This window comes from Canis lupus, chromosome 17 (genome assembly GCF_011100685.1).
Source record: "Canis lupus familiaris isolate Mischka breed German Shepherd chromosome 17, alternate assembly UU_Cfam_GSD_1.0, whole genome shotgun sequence".
Lineage (NCBI taxonomy): Eukaryota > Metazoa > Chordata > Mammalia > Carnivora > Canidae > Canis > Canis lupus.
The window spans coordinates 15,622,217-15,640,273 of record NC_049238.1 but is presented as its reverse complement, the minus strand read 5'-3'; the positions used below and the strand labels follow the sequence as shown (position 1 = coordinate 15,640,273).

Sequence of the window (18,057 nt, the reverse complement as noted above, 5' to 3'; positions counted from 1 at the left end):
ATCTTTGCAAAGTTTCCTATGTGTTGTAGTATAAAAACGTCTTACTCCTTATATTTGGATAAAATCACTGCTCTGGGATGACTCTGTGGTTTTGAAAACCTCTCAGCACACTGCCAGTTACCCCCAGATTTGCTCCACTTGGAGATTTATTTCTCTTTGCCCCGGTTTTATGGAGAACAAATCGGCGTATAACATTGTGTGAGCTTCAGGTATACAATGTGATGATTTAATGTGTGTATATATTGAAAAGTAGTGACCACAGTAAGGTTAGTTGCCACTTCTATCACCTCACAAAACTATTATTTCTGAGATTTGGGAGCAAGAGGTCCCCCAGGGTGGGCCGTGGAGGGGCCGTGCAGGTGGCCTCAGCCCCGCCTGGTGAGATGCACAGGAGCTGCTTCGTGGCCACTTCACTGGCTTGGGATGTCTTTAATGTTCTGACCCCCGCCTAGGATAGCCAGCCCTGCTGTGAATCCAGCACCATCCTGGAGCTTGCGAGAAGTCCTCTTAGACTTGGGCTTTAAGGAGTTCTTTAGGTGATTCACGTATTTAGGGAAATTCGCATTTGAGGAGCCCCAGAAACCAAAGCTGATGAAAGCCTTGGATGAGGCAGGAGCAGCAGGTTCACTGGCCACGGCTCTGCTACCCACAGGGGTTTCGGGGGGCTGGGGGGTTGCTCAGGGCTCTTCCTGCTACCCTCGGTCCTGGCCCGCCTCTGGCTCTCAGGCTTCCCTACTTTCTCACCTGCCACCTGCCAGGACATGGCTCTTCCTGGTCACAGCTGGGCTGTGAGCCAGCACCGGCGGGCCTTGCCCTATATCTCTGCAGATACCACTCAGCTGTGGCCTGAGACCAAAATCAATGAGGAATGCAGGGGGCACCATGACGGCCACCGCCGGCCGCACCCTGGAGCTGCCCCTCTGATCACAGCCACACCCCCCATTAGGGCAGCATTACGTGCTCTGCTGACCGTATTTCCCCGTCCGTGTCAGCGCACAGCGTCTGGCCTGAATGAATGGTGTGACAGTGCTTTCCACTTCTTTAATTCATTTGCAGAAATTTCAGCTCAAGAGAAATCCCCTACAGAGCCCCAGTATGTATGAAGCCAAATGAGGGAGAATTGGCCTGGTTGGGACAGGAGTAGAGCCTGGATCTCTGCCGCCTCGGCCTCAGCTCACCTCTCCCCTGAGAGGAGGTCCAGGCCCCTAGAGCACGGCCTGAGAGTCCCTGGGAAAGCTGAATGTGTGGTCGGCCCAGCCGAATTAGGCGTAGGCAGGCCGTCCCAGTTCTGCCTCTTACCAGCCAGAGAGACTGTCCGGGTCATTGAACTTTTTAGCACTTCAGTTTGTCCTTTTAGAAATGAAAGACCAAGTCTAGCCCCAGGGGTAGAAGGATGAAGTAGCCCCAGGGGTAGAAGGATGAAGTGAGATGTAGTACAGGAAATTTCCTTTGGGTAATGTTACGACCATTTCGGATTAGCTTCGCTCTGAAGAAGCCCTTGGCTGTTTGAACTAAAGGCAGCCTTCCCATTTCCTGTTCTGTTATGCAAATACCAGCACCCAGTACAGCCTGTCAGACTTGCTGCTTCCAGGTGGCAAGGGTGCCTCCCGGTAGCCTTGGTCCAGAACGTGGTCCTGAACATGGTTCAGAGCAGCAGGCTTGATTAGCTGTCCTCTATGGGATTGAATGGTCACTTGACTCCATAGAAACTTGGGAGGTCAGGCCTGCCATTCCCCTGCCTCGGGGGACCCGCAAGTAACAGCATTAGAATGACATAGTCCTTAAACTGAAGGACTTGAGGGAAAAATCCAGAGTCTTCCTGGTTATTAATCAGGAGCCTTCGAGAGATCATACACTCACGTACCATGGAGCTCCTGGCAGGAGCTGTGCCAGGGTACCAGCTTCCCAGCCCTCGTCCATGCATTCTCCATGCTGGGTGATGGAGCTGATGGGTTTTCTCAATCCAAGGGACTTCCAGGTCCCACTGGTCATGTGAGCATTTGGAGTGTCCTCAGGGATATGGGAATAAACCAAGACTGCCCCGGTGAGAACAGGCAAAGGCCTTGATTCAGAGCTGGCCATGGCAAAGCAGGGGTCGGCCCTCAGACCTGCATTTAGCAGAGACTCAAAGGCAGGCTGGGAGTAGGAACGATTCCTCATGGGAACGAGAAGGCTCAGGTGTGCCCCGACTAGAGGCGGTTGGCAAGGGAGGCTGCTGACTGGCAGTGGGGCGTCCTGCACGCTGTGCACTTGGTTGGGGGAGCATATTTGGCTTTCTTTAGCTGGTCCTATGAAGCGGGAGACAGGGGTAAAGATGAGGGTTGCCGGCAGTTATTGGTCAAGTCCTGACCATCGGGACCGTTGCCCATTAGTATGTTCAGTCTCTCGGGGCCGTTTCGGGTGTGAGCAGCAGTGGGGGGGACGTGCCCTTGCAGCCAGACCAGCCTGGTTCCGTGGTGATGCAGGAGCCGTGCTGCGGCAGGGGCAGGGTTTGGCCCCGGCAAGACAAGAAGAAATGTCAACACAGCCCAGCTGAGATGGGTGGGGGGTCATGAGGTGCTGGTCAGCCCTCAAGTGGGGCTCTGTGGCTGGGAAGCCAGGCTCCGGCTGTTGAGAAAGATCCTTGAGTGTGACCCTAGGGCTACAGCAAATGGTGGATGTTTGCCAGGCCTCGTTTATGTTTTAGGGCCCAGAATCAAGTCTTTGGGGCTGAAACATGTGAACCTAGCCGTATGATCACTGTCTCCTGCTGTGCCCTGTGCCAGCCTGCATGTGGGCTCCATGTCGCAGCTTCCAGAGCATTCCTTGCTCCCATTTAAGAGCTAAGGAGAAAGACCCAGAGAAGTGAAATGACTGGTCTGAGGTCAGACATGGATGCCCCTCCAGTGCTCCTCCCCGGGAACAGAAAGGCCAGAATCTTCCCCAGGCCCTTTGGCCTGTGGGCCCGACTTCCCCTCAGACTCCTCCCTCCCCCGTGTGCCTGCTGCCCAGTTCTTGGCCACTCTGCATGAGCCAAGCTCTTCCCACCTTGGCATTTTATAGGACCGTTCTGTGCCTTAGAGCATCACTTCCCCGACTCTGCTCAGCCCCCACCCAGCACTTCCCCGAAGCTCCTGTCGGGGGAGGCTAGCCCGGCTCACGGGTGACTGCCTCTCCTCAGTGACCTGTACCACACTGTTGGGTCATCGTGGAAGCCCCGAGGCCTGGCGCTGCTACAGATAGCGTTGTCCCGGAATAAGCTTCACAAAAGTTCATTTACGGGTACTCTGAGAATTTTCTCTAAATGAAAAAGGAACTGAATTTAAAATTTAAAAATGAAAACCAATGTGTAAAGGCAGGAAAATTGTATGACTGGAAAGGAGGTTGACTTCTGTGTTTGGTGAAGCATCACTCTGGCTTTAAAGGTAAGTCATGTTGTCACTGAGTCTTGGCTTCAGAAGGATCGACCACCTTCTGTCTGGTCCAGGAGATGCTCCTGTAACTCAAGTGATGCGGGTCCTGGGCAGCTGGTGCCCATCGGTGGTCTGCTGGGGTTGGGAGGCAGGTGCATCTGGGAACACGGACATAGGCCCCCTGGGTGGCTGGAGGGGAGGCTGCTGTCATGTGTCTGTCACTGTCACCAGAACTGCCTGAGCCACATGAGCAGGGCTGCCTCTGACTGTCAGAGCTGTCAGCCTCGGCATCTGCTGCCTCCCTCACGTTTGCTCCACACTCGCCTGCAGAATGCGGCTTGGGCTGGACATCTGTCTGCCATCAGGCACACAAAGCAGGAAAGCTGACGTCTGTCCATGCACACACCTGCGTGCTACAGGAACTTGCTTCCACTCGCCCGCACCCATCCAGGGAGCCCCCAACCCATCTCCTGCCACCTGTGCTGTGTCAGAGCCTGCACAAGTTCAGGTGACCTCCTGCGTGCTCACTAGGAAGGCAGGAGCAGTTCTGTTGTCCATGGCACAGCTCTCTTCAGTGCCCAGCTGCCCCATTACCCCAGCCCTGGTGACAAGAGTCTAATCAGTGAAGGGAGAGGAGAGGCATCCTTTATCACGCTGGTGCTGAGGGTGGGCTGGCAGACGGAAACAGCAGAGCTAGGCAGTGCATCCTTTTTTTTTTTTTTAATAAATTTTTTATTGGTGTTCAATTTACCAACATACAGAATAACACCCAGTGCTCATCCCGTCAAGTGCCCCCCTCAGTGCCCGTCACACAGTCACCCCCACCCCCCGCCCTCCTCCCCTTCCACCACCCCTAGTTCATTTCCCTGAGTTAGGAGTCTTTTTATTCTCCCTTCCCTTATATTCCCTTTCACTGTTATTTATATTCCCCAAATGAATGAGAACATACACTGTTTGTCCTTCTCCGATTGACTTACTTCACTCAGCATAATACCCTCCAGTTCCATCCACGTTGAAGCAAATGGTGGGTATTTGTCGTTTCTCATGGCTGAGGAATATTCCATTGTATACACAGACCACATCTTCTTTATCCATCATCTTTCGATGGATACCGAGGTGCCTTCCACAGTTTGGCTATCGTGGCCATTGCTGCTAGAAACATCGGGGTGCAGGTGTCCCGGCGTTTCATTGCATCTGCATCTTTGGGGTAAATCCCCAGCACTGCAATTGCTGGGTCATAGGGCAGGTCTATTTTTAACTCTTTGAGGAACCTCCACACAGTTTTCCAGAGTGGCTGCACCAGTTCACATTCCCACCAACAGTGCAAGAGGGTTCCCCTTTCTCCGCATCCTCTCCAACATCTGTGGTTTCCTGTCTTGTTAATTTTCCCCATTCTCACTGGTGTGAGGTGGGATCTCATTGTGGTTTTGATTTGTATTTCCCTGATGGCAAGGGATGCGGAGCATTTTCTCATATGCATGTTGGCCATGTCTATGTCCCTCTGTGAGATTTCTGTTCATGTCTTTTGCCCATTTCATGATTGGATTGTTTGTTTCTTTGGTGTTGAGTTTAAGAAGTTCTTTATAGATCTTGGAAACTAGCCCTCTATCTGATACGTCATTTGCAAATATCTTCTCCCATTCTGTAGGTTGTCTTTGAGTTTTGTTGACTGTATCCTTTGCTGTGCAGAAGCTTCTTATCTTGATGAAGTCCCAATAGTTCATTTTTGCTTTTGTTTCTCTTGCCTTCATGGATGTATCTTGCAAGAAGTTGCTGTGGCCAAGTTCAAAAAGGGTGTTGCCTGTGTTCTCCTCTAGGATTTTGATGGAATCTTGTCTCACATTTAGATCTTTCCTGCAGACAGCCAGGTGGATGCTGGTGGGGCAGGAGTAGAGCAGGGATGGGGGAGGCGCTCCAGGGCCATAACCCGTGTGTGCAGCCTGGAGGCCACGCTCATGCAGTCTGTGGATGAAGGAAAGAAACTGCGCTTGCAGACTCACCTCGCACATGACATGCCTGACCCTGTCCCCAAGGCCAGAAATCTGGCATCATTCTAGGCACGCCCCTTCTGCCCACTGATCACTTCCCAGTCCAGATTTTCTAGGAGCACTTTCGCCTTTCTAGGAGCACATTCTCCCATTCTCTCTGTCCTCATCTCCCCGTCACACTGCGGTGCTCCCACAGGCCAGGCCCTGATCGTTTCTCCGTGGACCATGAGCCGAGCTGCCGTGGGGACCTGATTCCTGGTCATGCTCGAGCCATGCTCTCGGCAGACCTCCACAGACGAAGGGCCCGCTTCCAGTGCCGAGTCCATGCCTCCATCGCCTTGGCTCCTCCAGGAGCCCTTGGGCTGGGTTGGATCCTTCCTCTGTGCTCTGCGTATCCCGGGACCATTGCTCTGTGTGGTCATGATGGGTCTCTGCGTGTCTGACTCTCAGCTGTGAGCTTCTGGGGACCGTGGCAGGTCTCACCAGGATCTTGCACGTGGAAGGTGCTTCAAAAGTGCTGGGTCACACGGGGCACTGGGGAGGAAGGCAGGAGCTGCTTACAGAGTGGCCGAGGGCCGGTGAGGAGACCAGCTGACGGGACTGCGGGCTTTGGAGGAGCGGAGCCCTCCACGTACCGTCTGTCTCAGACTAGTGCTGACAACTGCCTGTCTTCACACGTGCCATAGGTTCACCTGATTTCAGTTCAAGACAAGGAAGGATCAGAAATGGCTCCAGGGAGAAAAACAAGAACATTCATCCAATCTGAGAGGAGAAGTCACATAGCAGGAAAGTCAGGCCTCATTTGCGTTCTCAGAACCAGAGTAGGTGTAAGAAGGGAGATCACTGACATCTCTGCAAAGCTGCTCCAGACATAACTCGTGTTTGTTTTCTCTCCCTTCCTTTGCTCTTCAGACGCTTCCCTCCTTTCTGTGTTTCCTCCGAATTCTGGTTCATGGGAAGCCTGTCACCCCCCTGCCCCTGGGGACCCATGTGCTCCATATAGGATTCGAGTTTGCTTTCCTAAGAAATGTTCAGGGACCTGCTAGTTTCTGAACAGGGTGGACCTGCGGACAGTGCTGCAGAGGGAAGGCCTCGGCCCAGCCCTCCCTGGGGACTGCAGCCCTGGGCAGGGGCCGGGAAGGGCCAGGGGAGGGGTGGCCATTGGGTGATTGAGGGAAGCAGTGGGGCAGAGCCCATTGATCATCAGATTCCACGGAGACTCCACCACAGCTTCCTGGGCTGGCCCTGCGGTTCTGACTCAGTAGGTCTCGGCTGGAGCCATCTCCGGCTGGCCTGCCTCGAGGGGCCCGGCCTGTCTTTGGTATCCATTTCCCAGGGGCCGTTAAAACCAACATGCCTGACCAGTAAAACAAAACACAGGTGTCCCTGTCAGAGCAGGCCACCCTGGCCCTTCAAGGCGTATGAGGTGGCATGGCTGAAGTTTCTGGAAAGCACTTGCTGCGAGAAGGGAGCAGGCCAGCCTCCTTCCACCTTGCCCAGCACCACAAGCAGGGCCTGGGGGGTGATGCCAAAGCAGAGGCATGTCCCTAGTGGCCTGTGGCATGAGCCTGTCTGGCTTGTGCCCAGGATAGAGAAAGCAGGAACGGGGGCATTTGGGGCTTGCTGGCACCGCCCTGCCACTGAGTCTCCGCTCTCCATTTCATCCTCAAAATGTGCATCCCTGAACCTGTTGTCCTCCCCGCATCCTGGATGTGTTTCCTGCTCCTGGGACACAGGACCATGAGCACAGGACCGTGAGCGGGCCTCTGCCAGAGTGCCTAGGTGTGCTGCATCCTGGAAGTGTGACCCTCCAGCAGGTGCATTTCCAGCTTCTGTAGCTTCTCGCATGTCAGCGGGAGCCCGAGATTGTACCGGAAGTCTATCCCCAGACCGTGGGAACAGTCTCCTCGGAGCACCCTGCCCTCTGGCACCCAGGGCCACCCTGCTGCTTTGTCCATCTGCCGCCGGTTGGGCTGACCACTGCTGAGGGCAGGGCCGGCTTCTCAGTGCAGTCTTGCCGCACACTGTTGCCAACGTGAGCCCAGACGGTGACCTCTGTCCAGTGGAGCTGCCTGCCAGGCAGACGGCTTGTTTCCAGTAAAAAGCGGATTTTCACTATTTGTGGGAACCTTATAATGGCTAAGTTGGGCATCAAGAGCGGGGATTGGATCACCGTGTTAAAGTTAAACCAAGTTTGTTTATTTATCAGCAATGTGGCTGCAGACCTTCAGGGTTCAATTCCACAAGTGCTTACATGCACTCTGTTTAACCACCACCCGGGTCGGGAAACAAAGCCGTCCCGTGGTCCAGAAGCTTCCCTTGTGCTCTCTCCCAGTTTCCCGAAGCAGCATCTAGTCCAAAGCAGGACCTTGGCCAGTGGGTGAATGAGACATAAAGGGATCTTAGTGGGGGTGACAGAGCCAGTGGGGCTCCGAGTAGCCAAGGGGGTGTCCTGAAGGAGGTGGGGTTTGCTCAGTGGGACTGAAGAGTTTGCTAGATTGACAGAGGTTCCACTTCTCAGGGGGCAGAGACACAGGGGAGCATTTACCAAGGCTGCTTTCTGCTGTTCCCCGGTACCACCTGTCCGCAGCCTCAGACTGCGTCCAGCCCCCCTTCCAGTGGCTATGGAGTGACTCTGAGCCTAGCCTCTGGGAGCAGCAGGAGGCGTCGGCCCCCACAGCCTCCAGAAGGAAAGCAGCTTCCCTGCCCTGTGACCATGCAGGCAGGCCTGAGTCCTGGGTGGCCCTTCAGGGCTGGGAGCTGTGCGACAGTCGTTTGGTTCATTCAGACTTTCACCTGCTCCTCCCTCATATCCTGACGGCAGTGGTTCCTGGGGCACAGGGCTCAGCCACTTGCAGTAGCAGGGCCTCACACCTCCACTGTCAGGGTGCCAGAAAGTTCCTTCTTGACACAAGCTAAAGCTCACCTAGCCTGTGTGGCTCTGACCAGGCCATGTGCACTGGCCATCAGTGCTTTCGAGAAAAGTCCTAACCTTAAGCTGTGTCTGTGATTCTGTAGCTCTAAGAAGCCCAAGAAACGCCCCGAAGTGGCTGTGAAGCCCAAGCCCTCACCCCGACTCACCATTTTTGATGAGGAGGTGGACCCTGATGAGGGGCTCTTTGGCCCCAGCACGAAGCTCTCCACCCAGCGCCCTGCAGAGGACGTGCCCCTGAAGGACCGTAAGTAGAGCCTCCAAGTGTTCCCTTCAGTCTTGGTGTCCGTTCAGTGACCCAGCCAGTGTCTGTAAGTGGCTTCGGACCTGCCACACGTGAGCATGATGGAAATCTTCCCCTTGTCCTATTTTGACCTGATGCACACTCAGCTTATGAAGATTTTTCTTCTGGGGAGATCTAGTCTTGCACTTCGTGTCCCGATAGCCTGGAACATTCCAGGGCTGGATGTTTATTCTAATCATCCCATGGAAGAGAAGGTGGCACCTTGGTCGCTTGAGAAGTGTGGACTGTGAGTGGACCAATCTTTTTCATTCCAGTGGCCAGATGTGGGCACTGCCTGGGAGTTGGATGCAACCACCCCAGGAGTGCTGTGACTCTACAATTCAGATTGTAATGAGGGATTTTGTGTGACCTGTATAGACTCCTCTGGAGGGTCCTGTGCAGAGTTGGAAAGGGGAAAACCAAACGGCCTTGGGACTTCATGCTTATCCTAGGTCTGACGTTTGCTCACCCCACCCGGCTCCTCCTTCAGGATGGACAAATGATGTCACCCATGGATCCAACCAGCACTTGGTGACCAGCCACTGAGGGCCAGGCTCTGTGTTGAGCCTGGGAACTCATTGATGAGAAAGACACAGTCCTGGCCTCAGGGCTCTGAGGATACATCCTGACAATTACAGGGTAGCCTTTGAGTTTCTGTCCCTTCCCTTCTTTCTGTTCTTCTGGTTCTTCTGTGCTGTGTCTTGTCCCTTGCTCACTGTTTCCTGGCTGGGCCAGGAGGCTGGGCCAGGCTGTCTCTGCCATGTACCCCCTGCAGCTGAGAACAGGCCTGGACTTCCTCTGAACACTCTGTTCCTGCCTTCTCCACAGCCCTGAAGTTGTTTGAAGATCCTGATCTCGGCGGGGCCGTCCCCTTGGGTGACCCCTTACTACTGCCTGCCGCCAACAAGAGTGGAGGGCCCACGTCCCACCCGGAGCTGTTCAGGTACCACCTGTCCCCCGCGGTGCTCCACAAGCCCCGAGACTAGCCTGGACAGAGCCAGGGACCCGTCCCAGCATGGGAGCGTCTCATCAGCTTCAGCCTCCAAGGGAGGCAGTCTCGGCCCATCAGAGGCAGGAGCCTGTGGGTGGGCACCAACCAGGAGGCAGTGGCGGGGATTGATTCAGGGGTGGGGGTAGTCAGTGGTCCAGGGCAGCTTAGCAAATTCCAGAAAGAACTTAGTGAATATAAGTCTTTTCCTTTTCACATACACTTTAGTAGTTGATGTGAAGAATGGTTAAATTATGTGATTCCAAGCGCAAGGATCACTGGCATAAACAGGATTGGGAAATAAGTGAAATGGATTCTCGGTAGCAGGCAGCCCTCCCAAAGGGAGCAGGACACACATATGCTGGACAGCGGCCAGTCCCTGCAGGGTCCCCACAGCAGGTTTTAGGGGGGAGACCGAGGCCTAGTCTGGATCAACGACGTGTGCACAAGTGCTTGCTCCTACGTCAGACTGCTTGCCGTGGTCAGTGTGCTAGACCCTACACGTGGCCTGATTCCATCCTCACAGCAGCCCGCCACCTAGGCACGATTTTCTCTGCTTTAGAGAACAGAGTGTGGGAAAGGTAGATGGTCCAAGGCCGCAGCTCCCAAGGGACAGAGCCACAATTGGAACCCAGTCTACCCACCTGTGTCCCGTCCCCTCCACTCCTTCCAGGACTCTGAGCACTTAGAGGAGGAGATGCTGGAAGATTGGCCTCCGGCCCTGGGCTGGCCACACTCCCTGGGCTTCTGCGTATGCCGCTGCATTCTCGGTGTGCTTGCCATCACACGTCTCCGTTGCGTCACGCACGCCCCCCAGAACGCGGCTATGCTCAGAGGTCTACAGGAAGCTGAGCAGTCTCTTTCCAGGAACAGTTATATGGGGCATGTGGTCCCGAGAGGCTGCCATCTGCACCCTCGTTAGCGGCCTCGGGCTGTTAAGCAGCCCTGTGAGTGCCCACCACGCCTGCGTCCCAGCGAAGGTGTCTTGTCTTTACATCTCCCCGTGGTCCCTCGCATCTGTTCTCTGTCATCCTGTGTCCTCACCCCTGACAGCCCTGGCAGGCTGGGAGAAGCTCCTATATCTTTAGGAGGAGAAACTGAGGCACAGAGAAGCAGATGTAGTAGAGTCAGCCCTGGGGAGGGTGGCAGGGCCGTGCTGAGTGCACCCTGCCTGGGAGACTGCCATCTCCAGGACCCAGCATGCCCCAGGGAGGCCATCCTTTTTTTTTATATATATAAATTTGTTTTTTATTGGTGTTCAATTTGCCAACATATAGAATAAAACCCAGTGCTCATCCCATCAAGTGCCCCCCTCAGTGCCCGTCACCCAGTCACCCCCACCCCCTGCCCACCTCCCCTTCCACCACCCCTAGTTCGTTTCCCAGAGTTAGGAGTCTCTCATGTTCTGTCTCCCTTTCTGATATTTCCCACTGATTTTTTCTCCTTTCCCCTTTATTCCCTTTCACTGTTATTTATATTCCCCAAATGAATGAGACCATAAAATGTTTGTCCTTCTCCGATTGACTTACTTCACTCAGCATAATACCCTCCAGTTCCATCCACGTCAAAGCAAATGGTGGGTATTTGTCATTTCTAATGGCTGAGTAATATTCCATTGTATACATAGACCACATCTTCTTTATCCATCATCTTTCAATGGATACCGAGACTCCTTCCACAGTTTGGCTATCGTGGCCATTGCTGCTAGAAACATCGGGGTGCAGGTGTCCTGCCGGTTCACTGCATCTATATCTTTGGGGTAAATCCCCAACAGTGCAATTGCTGGGTCGTAGGGCAGGTCTATTTTTAACTCTTTGAGGAACCTCCACACAGTGTTCCAGAGAGGCTGCACCAGTTCACATTCCCACCAACAGTGCAGGAGGGTTCCCCTTTCTCCACATCCTCTCCAACATCTGTGGTTTCCTGCCTTGTTAATTTTCCCTATTCTCACTGGTGTGAGGTGGGATCTCATTGTGGTTTTGATTTGTATTTCCCTGATGGCAAGTGATGCGGAGCATTTTCTCATGTGCGTGTTGCCATGTCTATGTCTTCCTCTGTGAGATTTCTCTTCATGTCTTTTGCCCATTTCATGATTGGATTGTTTGTGTCTTTGCTGTTGAGTAAGTTCTTTATAGATCTTGGAAACTAGCCCTTTATCTGATACGTTCTTTGCAAATATCTTCTCCCATTCTGTAGGTTGTCTTTGAGTTTTGTTGACTGTATCCTTTGCTGTGCAGAAGCTTCTTATCTTGATGAAGTCCCAATAGTTCATTTTTGCTTTTTTTTTCTTTTGCCTTCATGGATGTATCTTGCAAGAAGTTGCTGTGGCCAAGTTCAAAAAGGGTGTTGCCTGTGTTCTCCTCTAGGATTTTGATGGAAACTTGTCTCACATTGAGATCTTTCATCCATTTTGAGTTTATCTTTGTGTATGGTGAAAGAGAGTGGTCTAGTTTCATTCTTCTGCATGTGGATGTCCAATTTTCCCAGCACCATTTATTGAAGAGACTGTCTTTCTTCCAGTGGATAGTCTTTCCTGCTTTGTCGAATATTACTTGACCATAAAGTTCAGGGTCCACTTCTGGGTTCTCTGTTCTGTTCCATCGATCTATGTGTCTGTTTTTGTGCCGGTACCACACTGTCTTGATGACCACAGCTTTGTAGTACAACCTGAAATCTGGCATTGTGATGCCCCCAGATATGGTTTTCTTTTTTTAATATTCCAGGGAGGCCATCCTACTGGGACTTTCCTGGCACAATTCATTCTAAATCCATGACACCGGCACTTCCCAACCCACGTTCTGCAGAGCTCTAGTTCTGCCTTCAAAGGGGTTCCGTGGCTGGTGGCTTGGGCAGTGCCAGTGTTAAGCAGGACTCTGAGGGCATGAGTGGGAAATTGAGTGTAGCATTCCACGTCTCTGTTGGTCTCTGGGACCCTTCCCTTGGTCGTGCCCCTTGGCGTCCCACAGAGCACTCTGGGAATCACTCCCTTAGGGGCCAGGTGTCTGCAGCCCTGTCTTCGCTCTGCCACACATTGGTGATAAAGAATTCACATTTTGAGAGCAGGAGCCATGTTTTATTCTCCTTTGTGCTGGCTCTGTGACTATCCAGGCAGTGATCGGGGTTCCTTATGATTAAAAAAAAAAAAAAAAAAAAACTTCCTGATACTCATTTCATTCACTGATGCTGTCACCATTCATGCCTTCATGGCCATCAGCTAGCCCGAAGCGGCAGGTGGTGGAGTCCGATATGCCTCAGTCTCCTCTTGCTGTGCAGCCACGCCATTGGAAGGCCTGCAGGTGTGGCCTGTCCTCTGCAGGGACCTGGGGAAGGGGAGGGGCACCAGGGTCCTCCGAGTGCCCCGCAGCCTCTCAGTGGTTGACCTTGCACTGGCAGGGCCTGGAACAGAGGGAGGGTTAGACCTCGAGTTAGTGGGTCCTAATTCCAGCCATGACTCAGGTAGCCTGGGAGCACATGGAAAGGGGTACCCCTGAGGCCCCCCCAACCCGAGTGTGACTGCCCCACCTGCCACCTCAGAGCAGCTTCTGATGAGTTCCAAACAGTGATTTCCCAAGCAGTGTAAATCCTGGACTCTGAAACAAGCTTTTAGCTGCTGCTTTATTTACCGAAGGGTCCCGTGTGAGGATAATTCGGTCCTTCTGAGCTTTTCCTGGGCTCTAGTTCCAGTGGAGGGTGAGGAAGAGCCAGCACCTGCCCCCAGGGAGTTCAGGGAGAAGCTGCTGCTTGTGGGGAGCCAGGGCACACCTGAGCTGAGGTTGCCAGGAGCAGCCTGTCCTAGGTTACACTTCTTGAGACTGCTGCAAACCCAAGATAGCTGCCTGTCTTTGAAGGCCTGGCTTGGGCTGGACCCTCTCGGCCTGGGCTGGAAAGATGCCGTAGGCTCACATCGCTGCCATCCACAGAGGCTGTGAGTTCTCCCCTGAGGGTCTGTGCCCCACTCACTGCAGGAGGGTGACCCAGAGCTCCTCTGGCAGCTGGTGCTCGGCAGGCACCCCTCCAGGGGAGGTTTGTGCTGGGCACTCCACGCTCAAACAGACCTCTTCCTAGCCCTGCTGATGTCTGAGCTGGATCCCGTTTACAGATGGGGAGACCGAGGATGAAGTAGAGCAGAGTGATGAGGTGGACCTGAGGCCACTGATGAAGGAGTCCCAGGAGAGAAATGGGACTGTGCTCCGTGCACAGCGCTGGGTTTCTGGACACCCAGTGGCTCTGCAGTCCTGCTGGCTAATGCCGCTGTTACCATCCCACAGAGGAGGACACCGGGGTCTTCTGCTTCCAGCACCTGTGCCCTCCCTCCCCTGTCCCCGGCATGGCCGAATGAGGTCTACTGAGCTGCCTTAGACACCTCGGCCCACGTGTGGGCAGCATCTGTCTGGCTGTCTCTGCTGGTGGCTGGTGTAGGAAGCGTGTAAAGGGCCACGAATCCTCTTTCAGGAATTCATACATTGGCCCTTGGATTTCAAAGGGTATTTTCCATGTGACTCTGTGAAAGCCCCCAGGATAGTGTTGCCAGACTCCTGCCCCCACACCCCCAACCCTGGGTCTCCTGCTGTCTCCTGGTTCCAGAACAGGCTGGCCAGTGTACACCTTCTCCCAGAGGGCAGGATGGAGGCTGCTGTGCCCCTGGGAGCGTGAGGCCAGGACAGCGTCCATCCACCCTCTGCCTGGCTGAGTGGAGAGCATGAGAGCACTGGTCAGGCCATTCTTCCTTAGCATCTCATGGAAGCTAGAACATCCGTGAAATGACCTCATCCGACCCCTCGCCGATGGGGAATCTAAGACCCAGGGAGGGGAAGGGCCCTGTCAGTGGTCACTTACTTTGCAGTTCTTAGAATCACCATGTCCCACATGGGACTGCCATCTGTCGAGGGACAGAGGAGTGGACAGCAAGTGTCGTGAAGCCTGACCCCGGGAGCAGTGGCGGGGGGATAGTCCCTGAGGACGCAGGTGTATGGAGCTTATCACAGAGCCCCAAGCTCCTCCCTCAGGAGGCAAGAGCGTGTCTGGGTCAGGTCCCCAGAGGCCACAGGTCCAGCAGGTGTCACCTGAAGGGCCTCAGGGGATCTGTGGCCTCAGCATAAAGAGGGACCCTCGACCTTGGAGAAACCCCACCTGAAAGGGCTTTGTTGCATTGGTGTCCCAGGAAGGCAGATGCACCTGAGAGACCCAGCCACCCCCGGGCCAAGTCCTAGTCCTTCGCGAGCTGGCCATGGGCCCCAGGCAAAGCCCTTCATGTCTCTGTACCTCAGTTTCCATATCTGTAAAATGGGGCTAATACCTACTACCAGACAGCATCTTATGGTTATGTAGTGAGTTAATGATGTGGAAATGCCTGACCACACTAGATATTGAGCAGAATGTTGCTCGAGTGGGAAGCTGGTGGGATAGATCAAAAGGGTCTTGCCTTGTGCCTCTGGTTTCCAGAAATTGAGTTCTTCTACCAGGAACTGGCAGCAAGTACTCCCCTCTGGCAAAGAGGGCAGAGCCAGGTTGTAGCCTGCTTTCCTTAACTGCCGTCCAGTACCTGGGGCAGGTCCCGTGTGACTGTCAGGCTCCTGTGGGCTGTAGTCCCACCAAGCAATGGGCTGTCAGGTCCAGGGCCATGGTGGCTCCTGCCCTCGGTGGGCTTTCTGCCTAGAACCCGGGCGGCCCACAGTGGGTACATGGAGGGCAGCCTCACCCCACGGTGATCAGATCCCCTCACTTAGTCCTTCTCAGGCTGAACTTGGTCTAGATGATGGCTCAGCTTCTGAAGTCAGACGCCCTGGTCCCGACTCAGACACCGTCACACACTGTCACCTTAGGTGGGTAGGGTAGCTCGGCTTCCTGGGGCTTGAGCATTCATATCTGTAGGGTAGAGCTCGGTCGTACCCCGAAAGGGCTTGCGGATAAAACAAGATAGTGTGTGTGAAGTGCTGGGCACAGAGCGGGAGGTCTGTATCTGGCAGCTGTTATTCTCGTTCCTTGAGAGGTTGAAGGATAAATCCCATAAAGGGCCATCATCTAGAGAGGGACCACCTGAAAAGCAGCTCTCCAGAGGCTGCTGAGGGGCGGGCTCTGCTCCCCCTGTGCTGTGGGGCTGCGGGGAAGGAGTAGCCTGCCCCTGTCCCTCCCTGGGGACAGGCTGGGGCCAAGGCCAGGTTGAGGCCTGTAGTGGGGTGTCATTGCCTTGGGGCCTTGTTCCCTTTGCAGGAGGTTATATTCAGAGCTTCCCTTCTGGTTCCCTAGAGTTGAAGAGGACTTGGACCAGATTCTGAACCTGGGGGCTGAGCCCACACCCAAGCCCCAGCCTAAGCCCAAACCGCCAGTGGCAGCCAAGCCAGCACTACCCAGAAAGCCAGCTGTGCCCCCCAAAGCAGGCCTGCCTGAGGCTTTGGCGGGGCAGCAGAAGCAGCAGCAGCAGATTCAAGCCATGGACGAAATGGACATCCTACAGTATATCCGGGACCATGATGCACCTGGCCAGGCTGCCCCCAGCCTCTTCTGACCCTCCCACCCCTGTACTGGCCCTGGGCTAGCAGAGCCTCTCCCCCGAGGGGTGTATGGCAAGGTGGGTACTCTGCCCTGCAGGACCAGGGCCTCAATTCCCAAGGCAGGGGCAGGTGCCCAGGTCAGAGGACCCCCTGTACCACCTTGTTTTGTTTTTGGTTTTATTTTTGGGCCTGCAAGGTCACAGTACCCTGCAGGGCACAGAGAGAGGTCACCGTTAGAACTGGAGTCCAAATTGTCTCAGCCACGTGGATGTGGAAGGGAGAGCACGTGAGGTGCCTTGCTAACCAGGAGCTCAGCCCAGCCCGCAGGATGAAGCGAGACAGGAGGGACCCAGGGAGGCCCTACTCGGGGCAGGGAGGGTGTGTCCATGGTGCCCACTGCACAGTAGGGAGGATGTGCCCAACCTGGAAGGAAGGGTGGTGTCCCTGAGCAGTGTGGCTCCTGGAGACCTGTGGGCTCTGAGAGGGTCCCCAGGAACAGATGCCGAGTGGTGCTTGGGAGAGCCTGGTCGGGTGGGGCGTCCCTGAGCTGCCTCTGGTCATCAGGTGCTAAGCAGGATACACTTTCCCTTGCATCCAACCTGAGGGAGACATGAGGCCCAGGCCTGCCTCTCTGGAGTGTGGGCGGCCTGACAAGCCCCTGGTCTTCCTCCCTCCTCCTTGCCCGGGGAATGCCTGGCCAGACCACAGCCACCATGGGGCTCTGGCCAAATGGCCAGTGTCCACCACTGCAGCTCTGAGCAGAGCAGAACTCTGCTGGGCCTGCAGCTGGGGTGTCCCTCCTACCCACAGTGGGCCTGGGATGCTCTCAGCTGCGGCTTCGAGCACTTTCTCCCGCGGTGGGCACTGCCAGGCCTTGCCAGTCTCCCAGATCTGCACACGCTCTCCGGCCTTTCAGCAGCGGGGACCGCCTTTCTAGGGAGAAGGAGCCCTGTGCCAGAGCAGGGCCCGTGCCTTAGCCTTCCCCTGGACCCCCACGCCCCGGCACTCGGTGCTCAGGAAATTCTCAGTGAATGATGTTTAATAGAGCAAAGAATATCTTTTTAAATATACCCTTTGTGTTCAGAACTAGTTTTTAATGAAACACAGTTTTTAATGAACTACAACCACTGTTGTCCCTTGGCCTCTTCTTGACAAAGACATGGGAGAGGGTCTGGAACCAGGACCCCAGACGCTTCCCTGATGGGGCGCCCTGACCAAGCTGATTGTTCGCCGCCATCAGTCTCTGGCACCCCTGCTGCTGCCCTGGGCCTGGGCCTGGGCCTGTGGGGCTGTGGGAGCCCTCCCTCTGCTCTGTCCTGTGTCTCATGCACCCTGGCGCCCCCGTCGGTCAGCTGTCTGGTCTGAGAAGGCTGCCCTCCCCCAGCCTAGGCCAGAGTGGCAGGAAATAGGCAATTGTGAGGTCTGAGAGCTGAATGCCTTCTCCGCTGCCTTACCCAGGCTCCAAGGCCTCTCTCCCCAGGGCTCTGCACGGGCTCTGGGGCTCCTAGTGCCTGCCACTCCGCTTCCCTTTCACTGCCAGGCCTTCATGCCCCGAGCCCAGGAGACCTCAGAGGCAGTCAGTGCCCAGGTGAGGGCTGCCCCCTGTTCTCCCTCCTATGCCGGCTCCCCACCCACCACCACCTCTCGCCAACTGTGATGGGGGCTCAGCCTGCAGGCCTGGAAGGGGTCACGGACAGAACCTGCCATCCTGGTGGGGGTTCATCCGCAGCAGGCTGGCCTCCCTGGAGGCCTGGCACCACCTAGACACTTGAGTGAGCATGTGCACGTCCCCAGATGATGATGCTCAATCTGTGGTTGGTTCTCCACCACGGGTCTGTGACCTACTGGTGAATTGATGACGCCCAGTGATCCAATAAAGTTCATTTCCGTGACTCATTCCAGCATTTGTTAATGGTGTTTTTTCCGCGCCTGGGCTGATGGGAAATACTGGGGGCAGGGCGGGGAGGAGGGCAGAGAGTATCC

At 54.9% G+C, this 18,057-nt stretch overlaps 1 protein-coding gene across 1 annotated transcript in view; it reads left to right on the top strand.

The window, feature by feature from the left end:
• The window catches only part of HS1BP3 (HCLS1 binding protein 3), a 33,238-nt gene extending 15,265 nt beyond the window's left edge, over positions 1–17,973 (top strand). Inside the window, exons 5-7 of the mRNA XM_038560874.1 lie at positions 8,399–8,559; positions 9,424–9,538; positions 15,830–17,973. Of these exons, the coding sequence (XP_038416802.1) occupies positions 8,399–8,559; positions 9,424–9,538; positions 15,830–16,088 (535 nt within the window). The 3' untranslated portion in view covers positions 16,089–17,973. The remainder of the gene's footprint in view (positions 1–8,398; positions 8,560–9,423; positions 9,539–15,829) is intronic.
• The last annotated feature ends 84 nt before the right edge of the window (positions 17,974–18,057 follow it).